We start from the raw sequence: 15,620 nt of genomic DNA on the forward strand, positions 1-15,620 counted from the left end.
AATCATTTTGGGCCTTGTTGGGTCGTGCCCATTATGGGTCAAATTTGGGCCTAGTTCAATCATTCTGAACCCTATTTGGTCGTACCCATTGTGGGTCGTATTCTTTTTGGGCCCTATTCATCCATCATGGGCCGCATTCATTTTGGGCCCTATTCACTCATTGTGGGCCGTATTCCATTTGGGCCTTGTGGCCCAATTCACCCATTGACCATTTGTACTTGTTTAATGGCCGCTCATATTGTCATTCAAAACGAAAACCAGCAAATTAACTGGTTGAAGCTGTTTGGATAGATAAATTCGGCAGGAAAATCGCCGACCTTTTGTTCTATCGCGCAGGGATGCAATGGAGCCCCCGGTGCGCCGCCAGTTCTTCGGGATCTTCAACCCAATAGAGTTCGGGAAACGTGACGGAAACGATATGGGAAACGATATTGGAATATGAAAACCCTAGAGAAGGACCATGTGAAACGGGAACTATATAAATGTGCGGGGGAAACGGCTGGGAACTACATATAATATAAAGCGAGGGCCTTTAAGCACAGCCGCTTGCGCCCATTCCAGCCGACCTAGAGATCAAGACCCCACCTAGGGCTTCATTCGGGAGCATATAGGTCGATTATTTTTTTCCTCCGTTCTATGAAGTTCTTTGATTTCTTATCAGTCTTCTCATATATGTGAATTTGTTCCTGATTTCTCTCCGGGGTCCTCCGGGATTCTTGGAGCTCGAGTTCTAAATCTATCAATAAAGTGAGAGCTTTGAATTTAATATCTCATTTTGGCATCACAAATTGAAAAGCACAAAATTGATTCACGTGTTTGTCGATTTGATTTAGCTTGGTTATGCTCAACACGCTTTTGGGTTCACGATGATTTCTTGATCTTCCATAAAAATTGTTGCTTGAACTCGTTTTCTGTGTTATTTCCTGGTTCGATATGTATCTGATTGCTTTTTTTTTGGCATAAAGATAGAAGCTTTTCACAAATGTCATCTAGGATTTATTTCTTAGTGGGCTGTTTCTGATGAGCTATGCCATGTAGTTATTTATGCCTTTCGCTGACTGTCATCCATTTCCAGCTTCCGAGTTAAAGAAGTTCAATGCTTCTGATGCGTATTGAATTTGTTAATTTTTCTGCTCTGTGTTTTCTTTTCCATATAGAGATATGAGTGAAGAAAATCAATCAGCTTCTTCTAGCAAACGCCCAGTTCCACGGCTGAATGAAAGGATTCTCTCATCCATGTCAAGGAGATCGATAGCTGCACATCCTTGGCATGATCTTGAAATAGGTTTGTACCTTAAGAATCCTAGTATCGCATTATATAAGTGCCAACTAAAAAGTTTTACAATATCTGACTGTCAAAAAAAAAAAAATGCATGCAGGTCCTGGAGCCCCTACTGTTTTCAACGCTGTAAGTTTTCATCTACAATCATGATATAATATTGCATTTGCATTCCAGAACAAATAACATTGTGATGCAGGCTTCTCTAAATTCTCACCAAAACTGGAGGCTATTGGAGGAACCCATATTTGCTGCCCATTCCTGTATTTGGTCTTGTTTGTTCTTATAAATATGCTTGGTTTATTTTTGGGCATCGGATCTCAATTCTGGCTGGCATTCAGTTTGGATATTAGTTTTGGTGAGGCCATCGGTTCTTTCATCTTAGATCTAAGTTTAATAGGTTGTTAGCAAGACCTTTTATAGTTTAGGTCAGCCTAAAGAAACTACAACCGTGGCCACCAACCCTTCCCCCAACTATATGTGGTCAAGTTTTTGACTCCTCATTCTCCAATCATTTGTTCATTCCCATAACTCATGATGGGCTATCTGTTTTGAGCTTTTCCAAATTCTCTCATATCTTTTATCCATCTTGGCTACTCAATAATTAGGTCTTTCCCTCATATTTCTAAATCTTTCTAGTTTCTACAAAGATCCTTATTGAGGCATTATAATATTTCTGTTATAGATGCCCCCACCATCTTAACCAGTTCTCCATGACTTTATCCTCAATCAATTTAACTCTTGTTGCTATGTTAATACACTCATTCCTTGCTTTATCCTTTTTATTTTTTTGGCATATTCGTTTAACATTTTCATTTTGTTAAACTTGTATTTTTCACTGATCCTCTTTATTGCCAATATTTTGAGCTGTAAAGCATTGCAATTCTTTTGTAGAGTTTTCTCTAGTTGCCAAGATACATGTTGGTCACATGATATTCTAGAAGTACCTTTTTGCTTCATCCATCTAGCTTTATTTCTATTATATATGTCTTCATCTCTATCTAGTTGCATTTATGTCAAGTTTCTAAATACAAGAAATTGGTTACTCTGTTATATCTCTTGTTCATCAGTGTTGATAATGGCCCTTATTCTCCAAGGATTTCATCAATTGCATAAGAAGATTGCTTCAATTATTGACATTTTTCTAAGTTTGCCAGTCCTAAATTTCTATTCCATCACTTTTAGCGATAATTTTATAGATTTGATGATAGAGCAGTTTTTCGTGGCTCCTTTGTTCTCACAAATGGGCACCATAATATTCCTCCAATGATCCAAAATTCTTGGTTTTTAGAACCTGGCTAAATAAACTAGTAAACCAGTTGGCCCAATGATTTTGTGATTTTTCTAATCTCATTTTATTTCATCTATCTTAGCCTTTTGTATGCTTTTCAAAGCTATCTCTACCTTAGTTTTTTCAGTTGAATGAAGAAAACCTTGGCAACTCTTTCATTTTCTTCTTTTGTATGATTTTTTTAGCAAAATCCTCCTTCAAATAAATATGTAAAAAAGACCACTCTCTGGTGTCTATACCTTTCACCAAATACTTGACATTCTCGCTATTAATATGTCTTGATCAGCATATCTAGATTTTGCATTTAATTCATTTATTCTGTTTTCACCTTCCTTTGAATCTGACCTACTATCAACTATCAATATGCAACATATTTTTTCTTTTTATATCTTTTAAAATCCATGATGTCAATTGTTTTTTTGGTTAATGTTGATATCATTTGTTTTCTTCCCTGTTGTTGAAACCAATTACTCTTTGCCTCAATTGCCTCTCCCAAGCTTCTTTATGCATATGAACTTTGCCTTTAGATGCTCTAAGAACTTTTTTTAGCCACACTCGTGAAACAGTCAACTAAACCAGTTCCACATTTATTAAGTTTAATTCTTAGTTAAAATTTTATTCTTTCAATATTTTTTTTTACATTTTGCTGCTTTAAATTCCACCATCATGTCATTGGGGATTTAGCAGCTTTATTTTTTTTGTCTTATGCCTAGTGTAGTCATCTAAGGCTACTAATGTCTGGTGGTTAGAATTTCTTCTTGTTTCACTTTAAAAATTCTCATAGCACCTTAAAAATTCTTGCATGTTGATTTCTCTTTTCTTTGTGGTAAACAATTATCTGTCTATGACAAATTTAATCCACTCTTAAAACTAAACATTTGTTTCTCTTTATAATACATATTTGCATTTTGCTTGGTCCGAAATCACAATAAGTTCTGGAATAGAATCTCCTGTGGAACTTCTTGAGCGAAAACCCATGTTCATCATGTTCTTTCTAATGACCTATATAACTTCTTCATACATACAATAAATTAACACCTTTGATATTCTTTCTTCCCATAAAATATCTTGCATTAATCTATTGATCTCCTTTAAATCTGTGTTTCTCTCTCCCTCTGTCTCTCACCCCACCCCCTTCTCCATTCTTCTAGATCTACTTGTGGTCCATGAGAAATAAAGGCATTAATAATCTCCTTATCTAAACTAACACGATACCTATTATTATTATTACTTATCCCTTTCAGATCTATGATTTTATACTTCATATCCTAAGCTCTAATATTTCAACTCCTTTTTGGGTATTGACATGCTCCTTACATAACTTGTTGTGGTTGCCAATTTATGCCATTTTTTAAAGTTTATTGTAAACATGGTTTAGCGATTCTCTTTTGCATTACTATGTGGACCGTTTACTATTTCTAGTCAAATTTCCACACTTCAACTCCTTTTTTATGGGATTAGCTTCTTTGCTCCCTTAGCTCTAGTTTATGTGGTCGCCCTCGTTTCTTTCCATTGGTGCCACTATTAGATGTTATTGGCTAGTACCCTAACACTATGAACTCTTGCTCATTTTTCACCCCAATAGAGCATATTAATCAACCCAGTTTAGCATATGAAAAACAATTAAATTGACAGTCTAATCATTTGAGGCATATATGTGGTCATAGATCGGAAGGGAATTTCATTAGCTCCTTGTCACACGTCTCACCCAAATAACCAGCAACAGGCTCTGTTAGTTTCTTGGAACAAAATGTATTTCATGAGTTTCCATTGAGCACCATTTTCTTTTCTTTTTCTTGAATACATGTTACTATGTTCTTTTATTGTTTTTCTTCTCTTGTTTTCCCTGTCTGATCTAAAGTCGGTGTTGATTGTCCTAGGCTCTTTTGTTCTCTGTCTAATCCCTAATTGATCTCTTTACAAATTCCAAGTCTTCTCTTTTTTCTTCTTTGTTTCTTCCCAATTGTTATCATATGCTCCAACATTACAGCGATCCCCAAATTCTTGATGAGCTAGGTGAGGTCTTAGATGCTAAAGAGGGTGAATATGCTGCATTCTAAATCTTGTGTTTGACCTTGGAAGATAGGAAGTTGCAAGTAAGGATTTTAGAAGGCATGAAGATACGGGAGACAACCCTTGATAGGAACAAATGACAGATAAATTCACAGAACACGAATGTTATTAAAGAGCTGCCTGTATCCTGTATTAAATATTTTATGATGGATGCTACAAAATTTTATGTGGAAGATAGTGATTTGTATCTTGAATTCGGAAGAGGCTTTTTGAAGAAGAACTGGAAAATTACATGGAACTCCTTTCTTGACTTTACCAAGAGGATGTTCAACAAATCTTTCGCTTTGTAGATTTTGAGAAGTAAAGGTCTCTGTGCCTTATGTTAAATATATTTTGATGGAAAGGGTGATGGAGAAAAATATTATCTTAATTTGGCTTCTCCATTCACCAAGGAGGCCTACATTCTTGGCATTTTTAAGAAGATGATCAAATGGATGCATGACACTGAAGACACTCCATGTAAACACTAAACTTCAAAGCATGATGCTGCTTAATGGATGGTTGAAGTTTGGAGCATGTTGTTGTCAAGATACATACGTCCAAAATCCAAGACAAAAGGTGTTCAGAAGCTGTAAGAGATGCTAAATAGATTATATACCTCGCTTGCTATGGCCATAAAGGAAGCAAAACTTCCAAAGGGTTGAGGCCTATGTTTTGGGAGGCTATGGCTTTGGTTTTCAGCACGGTTCTAGTTATTTGCTTAATTTTCTTGATAAATCTAGATAGAGGGGCATTATCTATAGGAATGACTTGATCGTTTATTTCATGAAATTCTTTTAAGTCGTTGTCTTCTATTTTAATTTATTTACTATTACTCTTGGCATACATGTTGAAGGATAGTAAATAAAATGAAAAGAAAATAAGATAGTGGTGCAGTATAGACAGGAGTTAATTGCTTTCTGTATTTTATTTTAATTTACTATTGCTGATGTGCTTTATTTTCATTTTTCCATGTGGTTTAGGTTGTCGAGATAACAAAAGGAAGTAAAGTTAAATATGAACTTGACAAGAAAACAGGATTGATTAAGGTGTGTATTTCATTTCTGAGATGTGTGGGCTATATTAGAACTGATATCTATTTTAAGTAAAAGAATTTTCCTTTGGAGATGCAGTCTCTCCAATTGGTTAAATTTCTAGTATTCCCTTGAAAAAGGGGATCTTGATGCTTCAAGTTGCTTTCATACGCTTATTTTTTTTTTTTTTTAATTTAGTGAGACTTTCATTCATCTTTTCTCATTAATGAATTTAATGGCAATGTGATCTCAGGTTGATCGTGTCTTGTATTCATCAGTGGTCTATCCTCATAATTATGGTTTCATACCACGCACACTTTGTGATGATGGTGACCCTCTGGATGTTTTGGTCCTGATGCAGGTGACTTGATACCGCTCATCAGCAATTTGATTTAGATTACTTAGTTGTATGTTTCTTTTTATATATATGTATTTTAAATTTTTTTAGCTGGCATACTACTTGATATGACAGTTGAAAATTTCAATGAGTCTCCCAGGGTTCTCAATCGAAATTTGTACCTCTAGTTCTTAATTTTCTTTTTTTCTACATACTCTTAATTTTCTCTGTACAGTAATTCAAGTTTGTGTCTAACAATGTTATTAAAACAGGAAAATTGTTCTGTGAATAACTGAGATTCTTGAATTACTCACTTTTTACCCGATCCAATAATTCTCCAATTTATTCTTAGTGACTAAATGAATCAATATTTGTAATTATTTACAAATTTTGCGATTTATTGATGACTTGTTCATAGCTAATTTAACAAACTTTTATATATTACAAGACGGCAAGCCTTGGGATAACAATAAGGTTGCTCCATTATGACATGAGTGTTATGAGTTTGAAATATGAAAACAGCCTCTTGATAGGGTAAGGCTGCATACACATAACTCTCTCTAAGCCTTGCAGTGGTGGGAGCCTCATGCACTTCACGCCCCTTTTCTCCATGTATTACAAATTAATGATGCCGTGTTATTGGTGATGATGGTACTTTGCACTACTTGCTATCATAGTGCTATCATTCTTCCCTCTCCAATGCTTGTACTTACATTAACAAATATATAAATATGCCATTTATATTATAATGTATATTTTGTTTAACTTTTGTTTTCTTGAAGATTAAAATCCAATTCTTTCCGAACTTTTGGCAAGTCCTCTGCATTTTGGAACTCCAAATCTTAGCCAACTTGTTTTGAACACTGAACTTGTGACTTTGGTTATTAGAAACAGTCAAAAGTAATGTTTCTTTGAATAACTGATATTGGAGCAGGAACCAGTCCTTCCTGGGTGCTTTCTTCGAGCAAGGGCTATTGGTCTTATGCCTATGATCGATCAGGTAGTATATTTTGAAGCACATGAACTATGATTTCTTTTCTTTGTCCTTTCTTGTTAACTTTAACCTGAGTTCCATGCCTACTTGTGTCGGCAACAGGGTGAGAAAGATGATAAGATCATTGCAGTTTGTGCTGATGATCCCGAGTACCGCCACTACAATGACATAAACGAGCTCTCTCCTCATCGTCTTGCTGAAATTCGACGCTTCTTTGAAGACTGTATCCTTTTTTTATTCTTCCCTAATCCTTAAAGAACTTTTATCTGCTTAGTTATCAAATTTTTGACTTCCCTCTTCGGACCACTAGGATCCTTGATAATGATGTAGATAAAAAAAATGAGAATAAAGAAGTCGCAGTCGATGAATTTTTGCCTGCAGTTGCTGCCCATGAAGCCGTCCAGCACTCCATGTAAGTTGGTGTCAGCTACCACTTTCTTGTAAGAGCAATCATAGTTTATCCCCCATTACTTTGATGCCAAACGTCTCAAATTTCCATTCGTGGTTATGATGGAACTTAGTTTATAAGCTATTCATTGATCCTTGTACAATATGAGTTGCAGGTCTCTTTGATAGCTATTATGCTATTGACAAAAGACATGCCTCTTTTTATGTTCCTATTCTGAAAATTTGTCTGGTGCATGCCACTGCAGGGATCTTTATGCTGAATACATCTTGCAGGGCTTGAGGCGCTAGAATGGTGTTGAGGTGCTAGAATGGTGCTACTTATTTCATTCAATAATACATTCCTCTGGCTTAACAGAGTGGCGAGATAGAAAAAACTCATCCAAGATTAATTTAACTCGTTAAATTAAGAATTTTGATTGCTGTACGTGTAATTCAACAATACTTGCCTATCTGAACAGTGATCAGATCACACAGATGCCTGATGGTATTTTTCATGGCAAAATTTTATTCATTCAATTTTGCATCTTGTTGTGTGGTTTGATGAAGCTACAAAGCCTGAGTTTGGGTAGAACTGCTAAAGGACTTCTCCTGGTCCATTTTCTCCTTTAGGATAGGACGATGGCATTTTGTAAATTTTAGCAGGCTAGCAATGTTGAAGTGGGATTACAAGGGAAGCTTTTAAGGTGTGGTATAATTCTTTCTAATATGCAAGTAGGAATTCATTCTTTTCTTATTCATTGAATCACAAGCAATTGTTGAAAACGATTGGTGAGACCGCGACTTCATTTGTTATCATGGTTATGAATCCTTTTCAGCAAGTTCAGTCTTCAGTTGTATGGAGCACCAAGCTTTTTTAGCTGACATGTGGAAGCAATTGAGGTGAGCCAAGACTTAGTTTTTCCACTCTAGAATGTTTAGCTTTTTGCTAAAATTTTCACTCTAGAATTTTAAGTTTGTTGCTGCTTATCCTCATAGTTGGGTTCTCGTTTATTGGTGCTCTTGCCAGTCTTTCCGCTAGGGGGCATTGGCTCTCTCTCTCAGTGCCGTATTTATATTTACTGGAAATTGATTCATTGCTCATTCTGTCCTCTGGATTCTCATATGGTAAAATAATAGTCGGAATTTGGGTTATATATTTTCTGAACTTGGCTTATTTATGAACCACCTTCCGTGCCATTTACTTCATCTTTATTCAGAAGAAGTTGGACTAGTATTGCCATCTTTTACTTTACCATGGAGGGACGACCCATGTAGAAACCTGTTAAGACTTAAAAAGAGTCTTGAAATGAAGATTTCTCAATGCTAACTCAGGCAAAGTGGGCCGCATGCTCGCTCTCAAATTTGATACTATGTAAAAATAAGTGAAAAAGGAACAGGTTTAATTGGAAAACTTAGGATATTTTCTTATAAGAAATCTTCTTGTTCTTAATATTTTTCAAATGATGGTATGCCATGTTTCCGATTTATTCTATATATTTTCCAGCAATGTTAACTATTAATGCGAGATAAAGGAGTCATATTTCGGTTAAAGCAAGTATTTCGAGAGGTCAAAAATCTCACCGACCTCGACCTTAACTCTTCCTTAGTGGCAAAATGGGCATCGAGGTCATTGCAAAAAGAATCAGTTATGAGGCTTATCAGACTGGCTTGGAGAAGCACAATCTCTCTGATGGGCCTTTCACCTACATCCAGAGACATTTACAAAGAGATTCGCAGCTTTCTTGAATTACGTTTTCAAGAATTACGTTCCCTTGAAAGTAAGTAATGGCAAAAGCATTCACTTTCAGGAGGTGAGTGACTGGACACTGACACTTCATTGCTTGATAATGGAGATGGCGAACCTTAAGCTGGAATATCTCTATAACATTGCCTCTACTAAGATCTGAAAGTGAAGAGCTGGACAAGCTACAACGATCTGTTTCAGCTAGCGAGGCCTCTCTCTATTAGTTCATTATTCATTAACCGTGGGGGGATGGTTCTCTGCCCCTACTTACTCCGGAGAAGACTCAGATTTTTTACATTGCCATACATCAAAAATAGGCTAAACGCAATGGAGGTCTTACGCAAAAAAATGATCTAGGAGGATCACTGATGTAGACCACTCTAACCATAATGGGAAGGATTGGATAGGGTCTAGAAGTAGAATTTGTCATATTAGAAAATCAAATCCTACGCCATATTTTTGAAGACCTTAACTTACCTCTACGATGTTTAATATACATACATACATATATATATATATATATATATATATATATATATATATATATATATATATATATATATATATATATATATACACATATATGAAATCGGATAATTTTTGGATCTCATGAAGGGCTCAATATGCGTAGCTATCAATGCCAAATTCCATGTTTGGGCTTCAAAATGGGCTAATCAAAATAAAAAAAAATCGTTTAGGGATACGCTTTGATCGAGCATAAGTATTATTGGAAGAGTTAGATAAGGTAGTAAAAGACAAAATCGAGATCTATCTCTTGTAGAATTTTAATTTTTTCATGATGATGTTTACTAGTCATTTTAATTTCAAGAAAGATGTAAGTTTTTTTTTTTCTTATTTAGAAGAGCAATTCCACCTGAATTATACAATGGAATTTACTAGTATACACGGAGACTTTGTAAATCAGTTTTATTGTTCACTAGTAAGAAAAGGAGGACCTAGATCCTACTTTTGATTTTTATTTTTATTTTTAGATTTTTTTAAAAAAGATTCGAATTAAATGGATTGAATGGATTTCTTCCATCTCTATGATTGGATTAATAAGGAACTATTTATACTAACTTCTTATTCCTTATATGGAGTGGCTGCTAAAAATGTCTCACACTTTCTTTTACTATGCCTCTTGAGTAGAGGTGAAAGTGGATCGGATAATATCTGTCCAGATCTATTTTCGTATCCGAATCTATTCAGGTATGGATAGAAATTTGAGCATTTGACTTATATCCGTATTCGTATCTATATTTGTCAAAGAAAAATAGATATGGATAGACAATTATCGGATCTATATCCGAATATCTGATTTTAGTTGTAATCCTATTGAATTATATGTGGCACTCATAAACTTTTAAGAAAAATAAATGATCATATTAACATACTATTAACTTAATTTATCACCCACTTAGTAATATCTTTGATTCTGTGGTCATAAAGTTTAATTAACTGATTTATATCTGTATTTATATCTATATTTTTGGTATTTGATTTATATCCATATCCGTTTAAAATAAATATGGATATGAATTTTTGCATCCGACTAACATACGTATCTGTATTTGTATTCGTCAAAGAAAATAAATTTGGATATGGATATGTTAGTATCCAATCCGTATCCGATTCGATTTCATCCCTACCTTTGAGTCGGGCTTGAAGTAGGCTCGGGCCATCTTCTGGTTGGGCTCTAGGCTAGGCCCGACTAGTTCTAGATCAGGTTTGGGCTCAAAATCAGAGCCCATATATATATTTTGGGCTGAGCTCGGGTAGATATGTGCCCCGACCCAAGGTTGAGCCTGACCAGGCTCGAAAAATCAAGCCCAAAGTCACGCCCAGAATCGGACTAAGATCCAGCCCTTCAGTATCATATATTGACTTGTCCGAACTCTAATTTAGGCGTGGCCATGTGGCTAAGGGGTGACCGGGGAGGTCCATTTCGATGTATCCTCCCGACCATCACCAACCACGCTCTCCCCCACCTCTCATATCACTGTCTGCCCCTTTGTGCACCTCGTTGCCGCTTCCGTCACCCGCATCGCCCTCTTTCGCACGAGCATCCTCAGCATTGTCGCCACCACCCCGAGCCACGCCATCCATGCCCTTGCCCAGCTCATCTCGTCCACCTTTTGATTATTGCTTTTTATCGTCCGACAACCATGGTGGCCAACTTGGGTCGCCTGGGCTTAAATTGGGCTAGCCCAGTTGGGTTTCGGGCCGGGTCCAGGTGCGGGCTCGGATCGGGCTTGTGCCAGCTTTTTTAAACAAAAATTTTGGGCTTGAGCCTAGCCTAAAGTCTGAAATTAGTTTCTAGTCGTCCTCAGGCAGGCACGTGGCCCGGCCCAACCTGTTCTGTTTCAGCCCAGAATGTTTTTTTTTGTTTTTGTTTTTTGTAGTGAAGACTTGCTTGAGAATCAAAGGTCGTCCTCCCTCCCTTCCATCAATATGGGCTGTTTGGAGAAATCAAAGAGTGAATATCCTCGATTATAATCAAGCTAGATAAACTGGTAGTGGCCATTTGCTGAAATCTATGGAGAGAAAGGAACCCAAGTGTGTTCCTCAAAAAGAAATGTGGCGTCGTTCAGGTTCTTCACAAAGTTCCAAAGGATTCCTTCAAATGGCCTTGCCCTCAAGGAAGTTGGCTAAGGCTCACTAGGAATTCTTTGAGAAGGTTTTTGGCGCTCACCAGTTCATGATCTCTTTTATTTCTTTCTTTGCTCCTCTATTGTCTTCTTTGAAGAATTATTCTGATTTTTAGTAAAGTTCAAAGGCAGAAGGGTTCTCAATCCTCATGTGCAGAGAGAGAGAGAGAGAGAGAGAGAGAGAGAGAGAGAGAGAGAGAGAGAACTAAATCAGCTACTAAAGTGTTCCTTGCACTGTGGTGGCAAGATTGTTTTTTTTTGGAACAAGCGGGGTCAGGGACACTAGAGTAGCAAGAGTTTATTGGTGTCAATTTTAAGGGATAGGTGTGGTCCAGGTTGGTTAGGCCAGATCCAGAGCCAAGTTTGGGAACTAGCATGGGCCTGGTGGCTCTTACCTTAATTCCAGAGTAAATTACTGGTAGGTTTTGTCCTTCACCATTTGATGGAAGTGTGCTGCCTCCGGTGCTTATACAATTGATGTCTGAGATGTAGAGTGACAGGACAAGCTAAAATATCTATGTCGTTTAAGTGAATATGGTTAAAAGATACAAATTTTTTTTTGGTAATAACCCTCTAGACTCAATATATATGGCTCTCTTACCACAAACGCTTGTAGTGCTCTATATCTTTTTATTTTTCAATAATAAAATTATTTAAAAACTGAATAGTAAATGCTAATACAAAGATCCAGGCCTTCTATTTGGTGGTTAATAATCACTGCTTAAAACAACTTAGGATAGAAAATATGAATACTAGGCACCAAGCAAAAGGATGGGGTTGCAAAATATGGATGGTTAAACACATCTAATACACTGTTACGTTAGGAGATTTGACACTATACAATAAAGATAAATAAATGAATGACCATTATATATAACTTTTATAATAAAAAAATTTATATTAGGGATCATCCAGAGGTGAATTGCATAGAGATAACTTTGGTAGGCTTGTACGTGCATTAACCACAAGAGTAAATGTTTAGAGATGTTCTCTTAATTAAAGAAAATTTTAAAAATATATGAGTTCATGTTTGCAATTTATTTCGAATGTTTTGATGATGAATAAGAGCTTCAAGTAAATAATACATTAAAAAGGTGAAAAGTAGAATGCTTCAACATATATTTACACATAGCCAAGTAAGTACAAATATCTGTAATTTTGTGAGGTTTCACATATTAGAATCGATGATATTGCACATGAGCATAACTGCAAAGTAGAATAGTCGAACAAGCTTGCTTGGGTCACGCTTAGGCTTGTGGACAAGGATTGCATCACCGATAGAGTTCGGAGTGCTTTGAGATTCAAGCAGAGAATGCGAACTAACAGTTGACATTATAAAAAAAGAAGAAGATCAAATCATTTTTTTTCCATGAGAATAATATAAGTACAGCTCTCTCTCTATGTTTCTGCTGCTCTCATTTGGTCTTCCAAGGTTGTACCCAATGTTTGTAGAAAATTCTCATAAACAAAAAAGCCATTATCACTGACTCTTAAGGGGACATCTGCCTCCTTACCTCTCTAATTTTCACTTGTTAGAAGGTTGAGCTTCAAATTCTCAACATAGACCTAATTTGGACCAGGCTTGACAATATTTGATCCAATTGAGCCAACTCTGAACCAAAAAAACACATGGAACTGTTAAGGTCTGATTGGCGTACATCCCTTGCTCGTTCAAGCCGGTGATAGATCCATATCCCAATCATATCCAAAAACAAAAGAAACAAAGAGATCGATATCCCAACAAATTACACACTAGATATTTGCTACGTCTCTCACCAGAGTCCTTGCCCCCCGGTAATGGCCGGTTCGGAGGCTTAAACACCACCAACGCCATGTGGCGGTGATTTCGAGGGACGCAAGTATCCCAATTCCCAACCACCACAACTGGTAGCCCAAGCGTGGGATGGATGGGGGGAGATATGGTCATGTGGAGGAAGTAGCCAAAAACAAACTCGATAAAGAAGGAGATTGTGTGATGAAAGCAAAAGATATTCTCCAGTTTCTTTTTTTGGGTATAAAAAGATATTCTCCTTTGCAACTTGTCCCTTGTCCTCACCCGGCTCCTCCCACCCTCTCCCCCTCGTCTTCAGGGCTGGTCTGAAAAGCTGGGGACCAGCTGTGCTCTTAGTACCATGTCCTCAAAAAAATAGCAAAACCAAGGGAGGCCTCTCTCTCTCTCTCTCTCTCTCTCTCTCTCTCTCCCCCTCTCACTCACATACATCATAACTAAGCCATGCTGCTTCCGTAGTTCTCCCCAAGCTTTTTCTGGGAAAAAAATACAATATGGGGCCTTGGATGTCCCCAAGATAGGGAGGCAACACTCTTCACACTTCTCCATCGACTTGCTCATATTTCCTAACTCCTCAAAGGACATGAATGGTACTGAGAAATAGCCCCACACCCTTCCTTGGATCCTTTGTTGTGTAGGCCACCCTAACAACCTTCTAACTTTAGAAGCATTTCCTTCCAATGATCCATCACTGGAGACATGGACCAACGGCACCAATGACTTGTTAAATGAAAATACTCATGTGTTGACAGGGGTCTGTACTCCTTGTTTCTCTACTTTGTCTGCTCCTAGAACATGGTCGCCATTCATATTATTTTCTTGTGCCACTGAGGCCAACTTCTCAATCCTTCCAGAATTTTTCTTTTCATGACTTCAGCACTAAATAGGACTTATAAGCTATTCATGATGCAGTTCGCAGAAAAATGAGCTATTCAAATGGGGTTCAAAGGATCTCAAAATTAAACCATGTCAGTTCTCATGGTAGTATGGTCGAGACTCAGAGTGGCAAGCAGGTAAATAGGTCTGATCACGAGCATTTATGGTGCGGACACCAGTGCCAGATCAGCCATCACTCAGGTCGATGGTCGCTACAGGATCCAGCCAGTTCAGTCAGTCCAGCCAGTTTGATTTTATTTTGTATTGATTTTATATTATTTTATTTTATGTCGATTGAGCTTATTTGCATATTATCATTTTAGGGTTTTTATAGGATTGCGTTATTTGTAGTGGTCTTTTTGTTATTTTGTGACCCTATATATATGGATCTTTTCGTGTTTAGGGTTTGATGAATGATTGAATGAATTAGCCTCCTTTTCTCTAAAACCCTGGCATGAAGCCATGGCCAGAGCCATGTGAGAAGCCTGGTTTTCCTTCTTTCCCTCCTCTTCTCTTCTTCCTCTTCTCTCCTTGTTCTCTCTTTCTCCCTCTTGTCCCTGCCGTCCTGCATCAATTTAGTAGTTCCACCGTTCGGATTTTTTTACACCTTTCTCAATTGCGATTCCGCACTAACGCTCCACATTTGTAAAGACATTTCGCTGAAAAGCTGTGAGACAAAGTTGTTGGTCTTGAGTCTACTATGGGTAGTGATGCTTTAAAGTTTGTGCAATTTTCTGCGACCTTCTGTCGGGCAAGTGGTGGCAATTGGATGGGTAACTAGAGTGTCAAGCCGGCGAAGGGATCCTCGCTCCAGGAGCACGTCGGGGGCAACCAAACGTGGTGAAAGATAAACAAATTAACATAAGCAAGGATTTCGGATCACTTATAGATTTTTCTCTTTGATTCGATTCACTGATCGAGGAGTGGATTTTACCAATGAAAATTTACTGTTTTCCACAACCTAAATGCCCAAGTCTCTTACAAAGAATCTCATAACCACCCCCTTTTTAAAATGAAGCCTTATGCATAACTGTCAATAGACAGTTTCAGGGTTGGAGAGATGTCTATAGAAAGACATCTCTTTTGGACATGAGATCATGTCTTTTGGTTACCGGTTTGGTTGAACCATCATGGGTGGACCAAACCGATTTTTCCAACATCTCCCACTCACACATGATGAGTTCAACAG

General features: G+C 37.3%; 1 protein-coding gene across 1 annotated transcript; it reads left to right on the top strand.

The window, feature by feature from the left end:
* The first annotated feature begins 332 nt into the window (after positions 1-332).
* Positions 333-7,911, top strand: LOC103718815 (soluble inorganic pyrophosphatase-like). Its single transcript, XM_008807804.5, has 9 exons — positions 333-611; positions 1,158-1,285; positions 1,380-1,408; positions 5,606-5,671; positions 5,910-6,017; positions 6,928-6,993; positions 7,090-7,210; positions 7,318-7,399; positions 7,641-7,911. Exons 2-9 carry the CDS (start codon positions 1,162-1,164, stop codon positions 7,681-7,683), a joined length of 639 nt encoding a protein of 212 aa, XP_008806026.2. The 5' UTR covers positions 333-611; positions 1,158-1,161; the 3' UTR covers positions 7,684-7,911.
* The last annotated feature ends 7,709 nt before the right edge of the window (positions 7,912-15,620 follow it).

This window comes from Phoenix dactylifera, chromosome 5, assembly GCF_051530095.1.
Source record: "Phoenix dactylifera cultivar Ajwa chromosome 5, Ajwa_hap1_PhDact_Kaust_v1.1, whole genome shotgun sequence".
Classification (NCBI taxonomy): Eukaryota; Viridiplantae; Streptophyta; class Magnoliopsida; order Arecales; family Arecaceae; genus Phoenix; species Phoenix dactylifera.

Bases quoted from the DNA above. Each gene is read 5' to 3' on its own strand.
- LOC103718815 (XM_008807804.5), top strand. From the start codon at position 1,162: ATGAGTGAAGAAAATCAATCAGCTTCTTCTAGCAAACGCCCAGTTCCA. The intron at 6,018-6,927 runs GTGACTTGATAC...ATATTGGAGCAG, and splicing joins ATGTTTTGGTCCTGATGCAG to GAACCAGTCCTTCCTGGGTG. The intron at 7,400-7,640 runs GTAAGTTGGTGT...ATGCCACTGCAG, and splicing joins GAAGCCGTCCAGCACTCCAT to GGATCTTTATGCTGAATACA.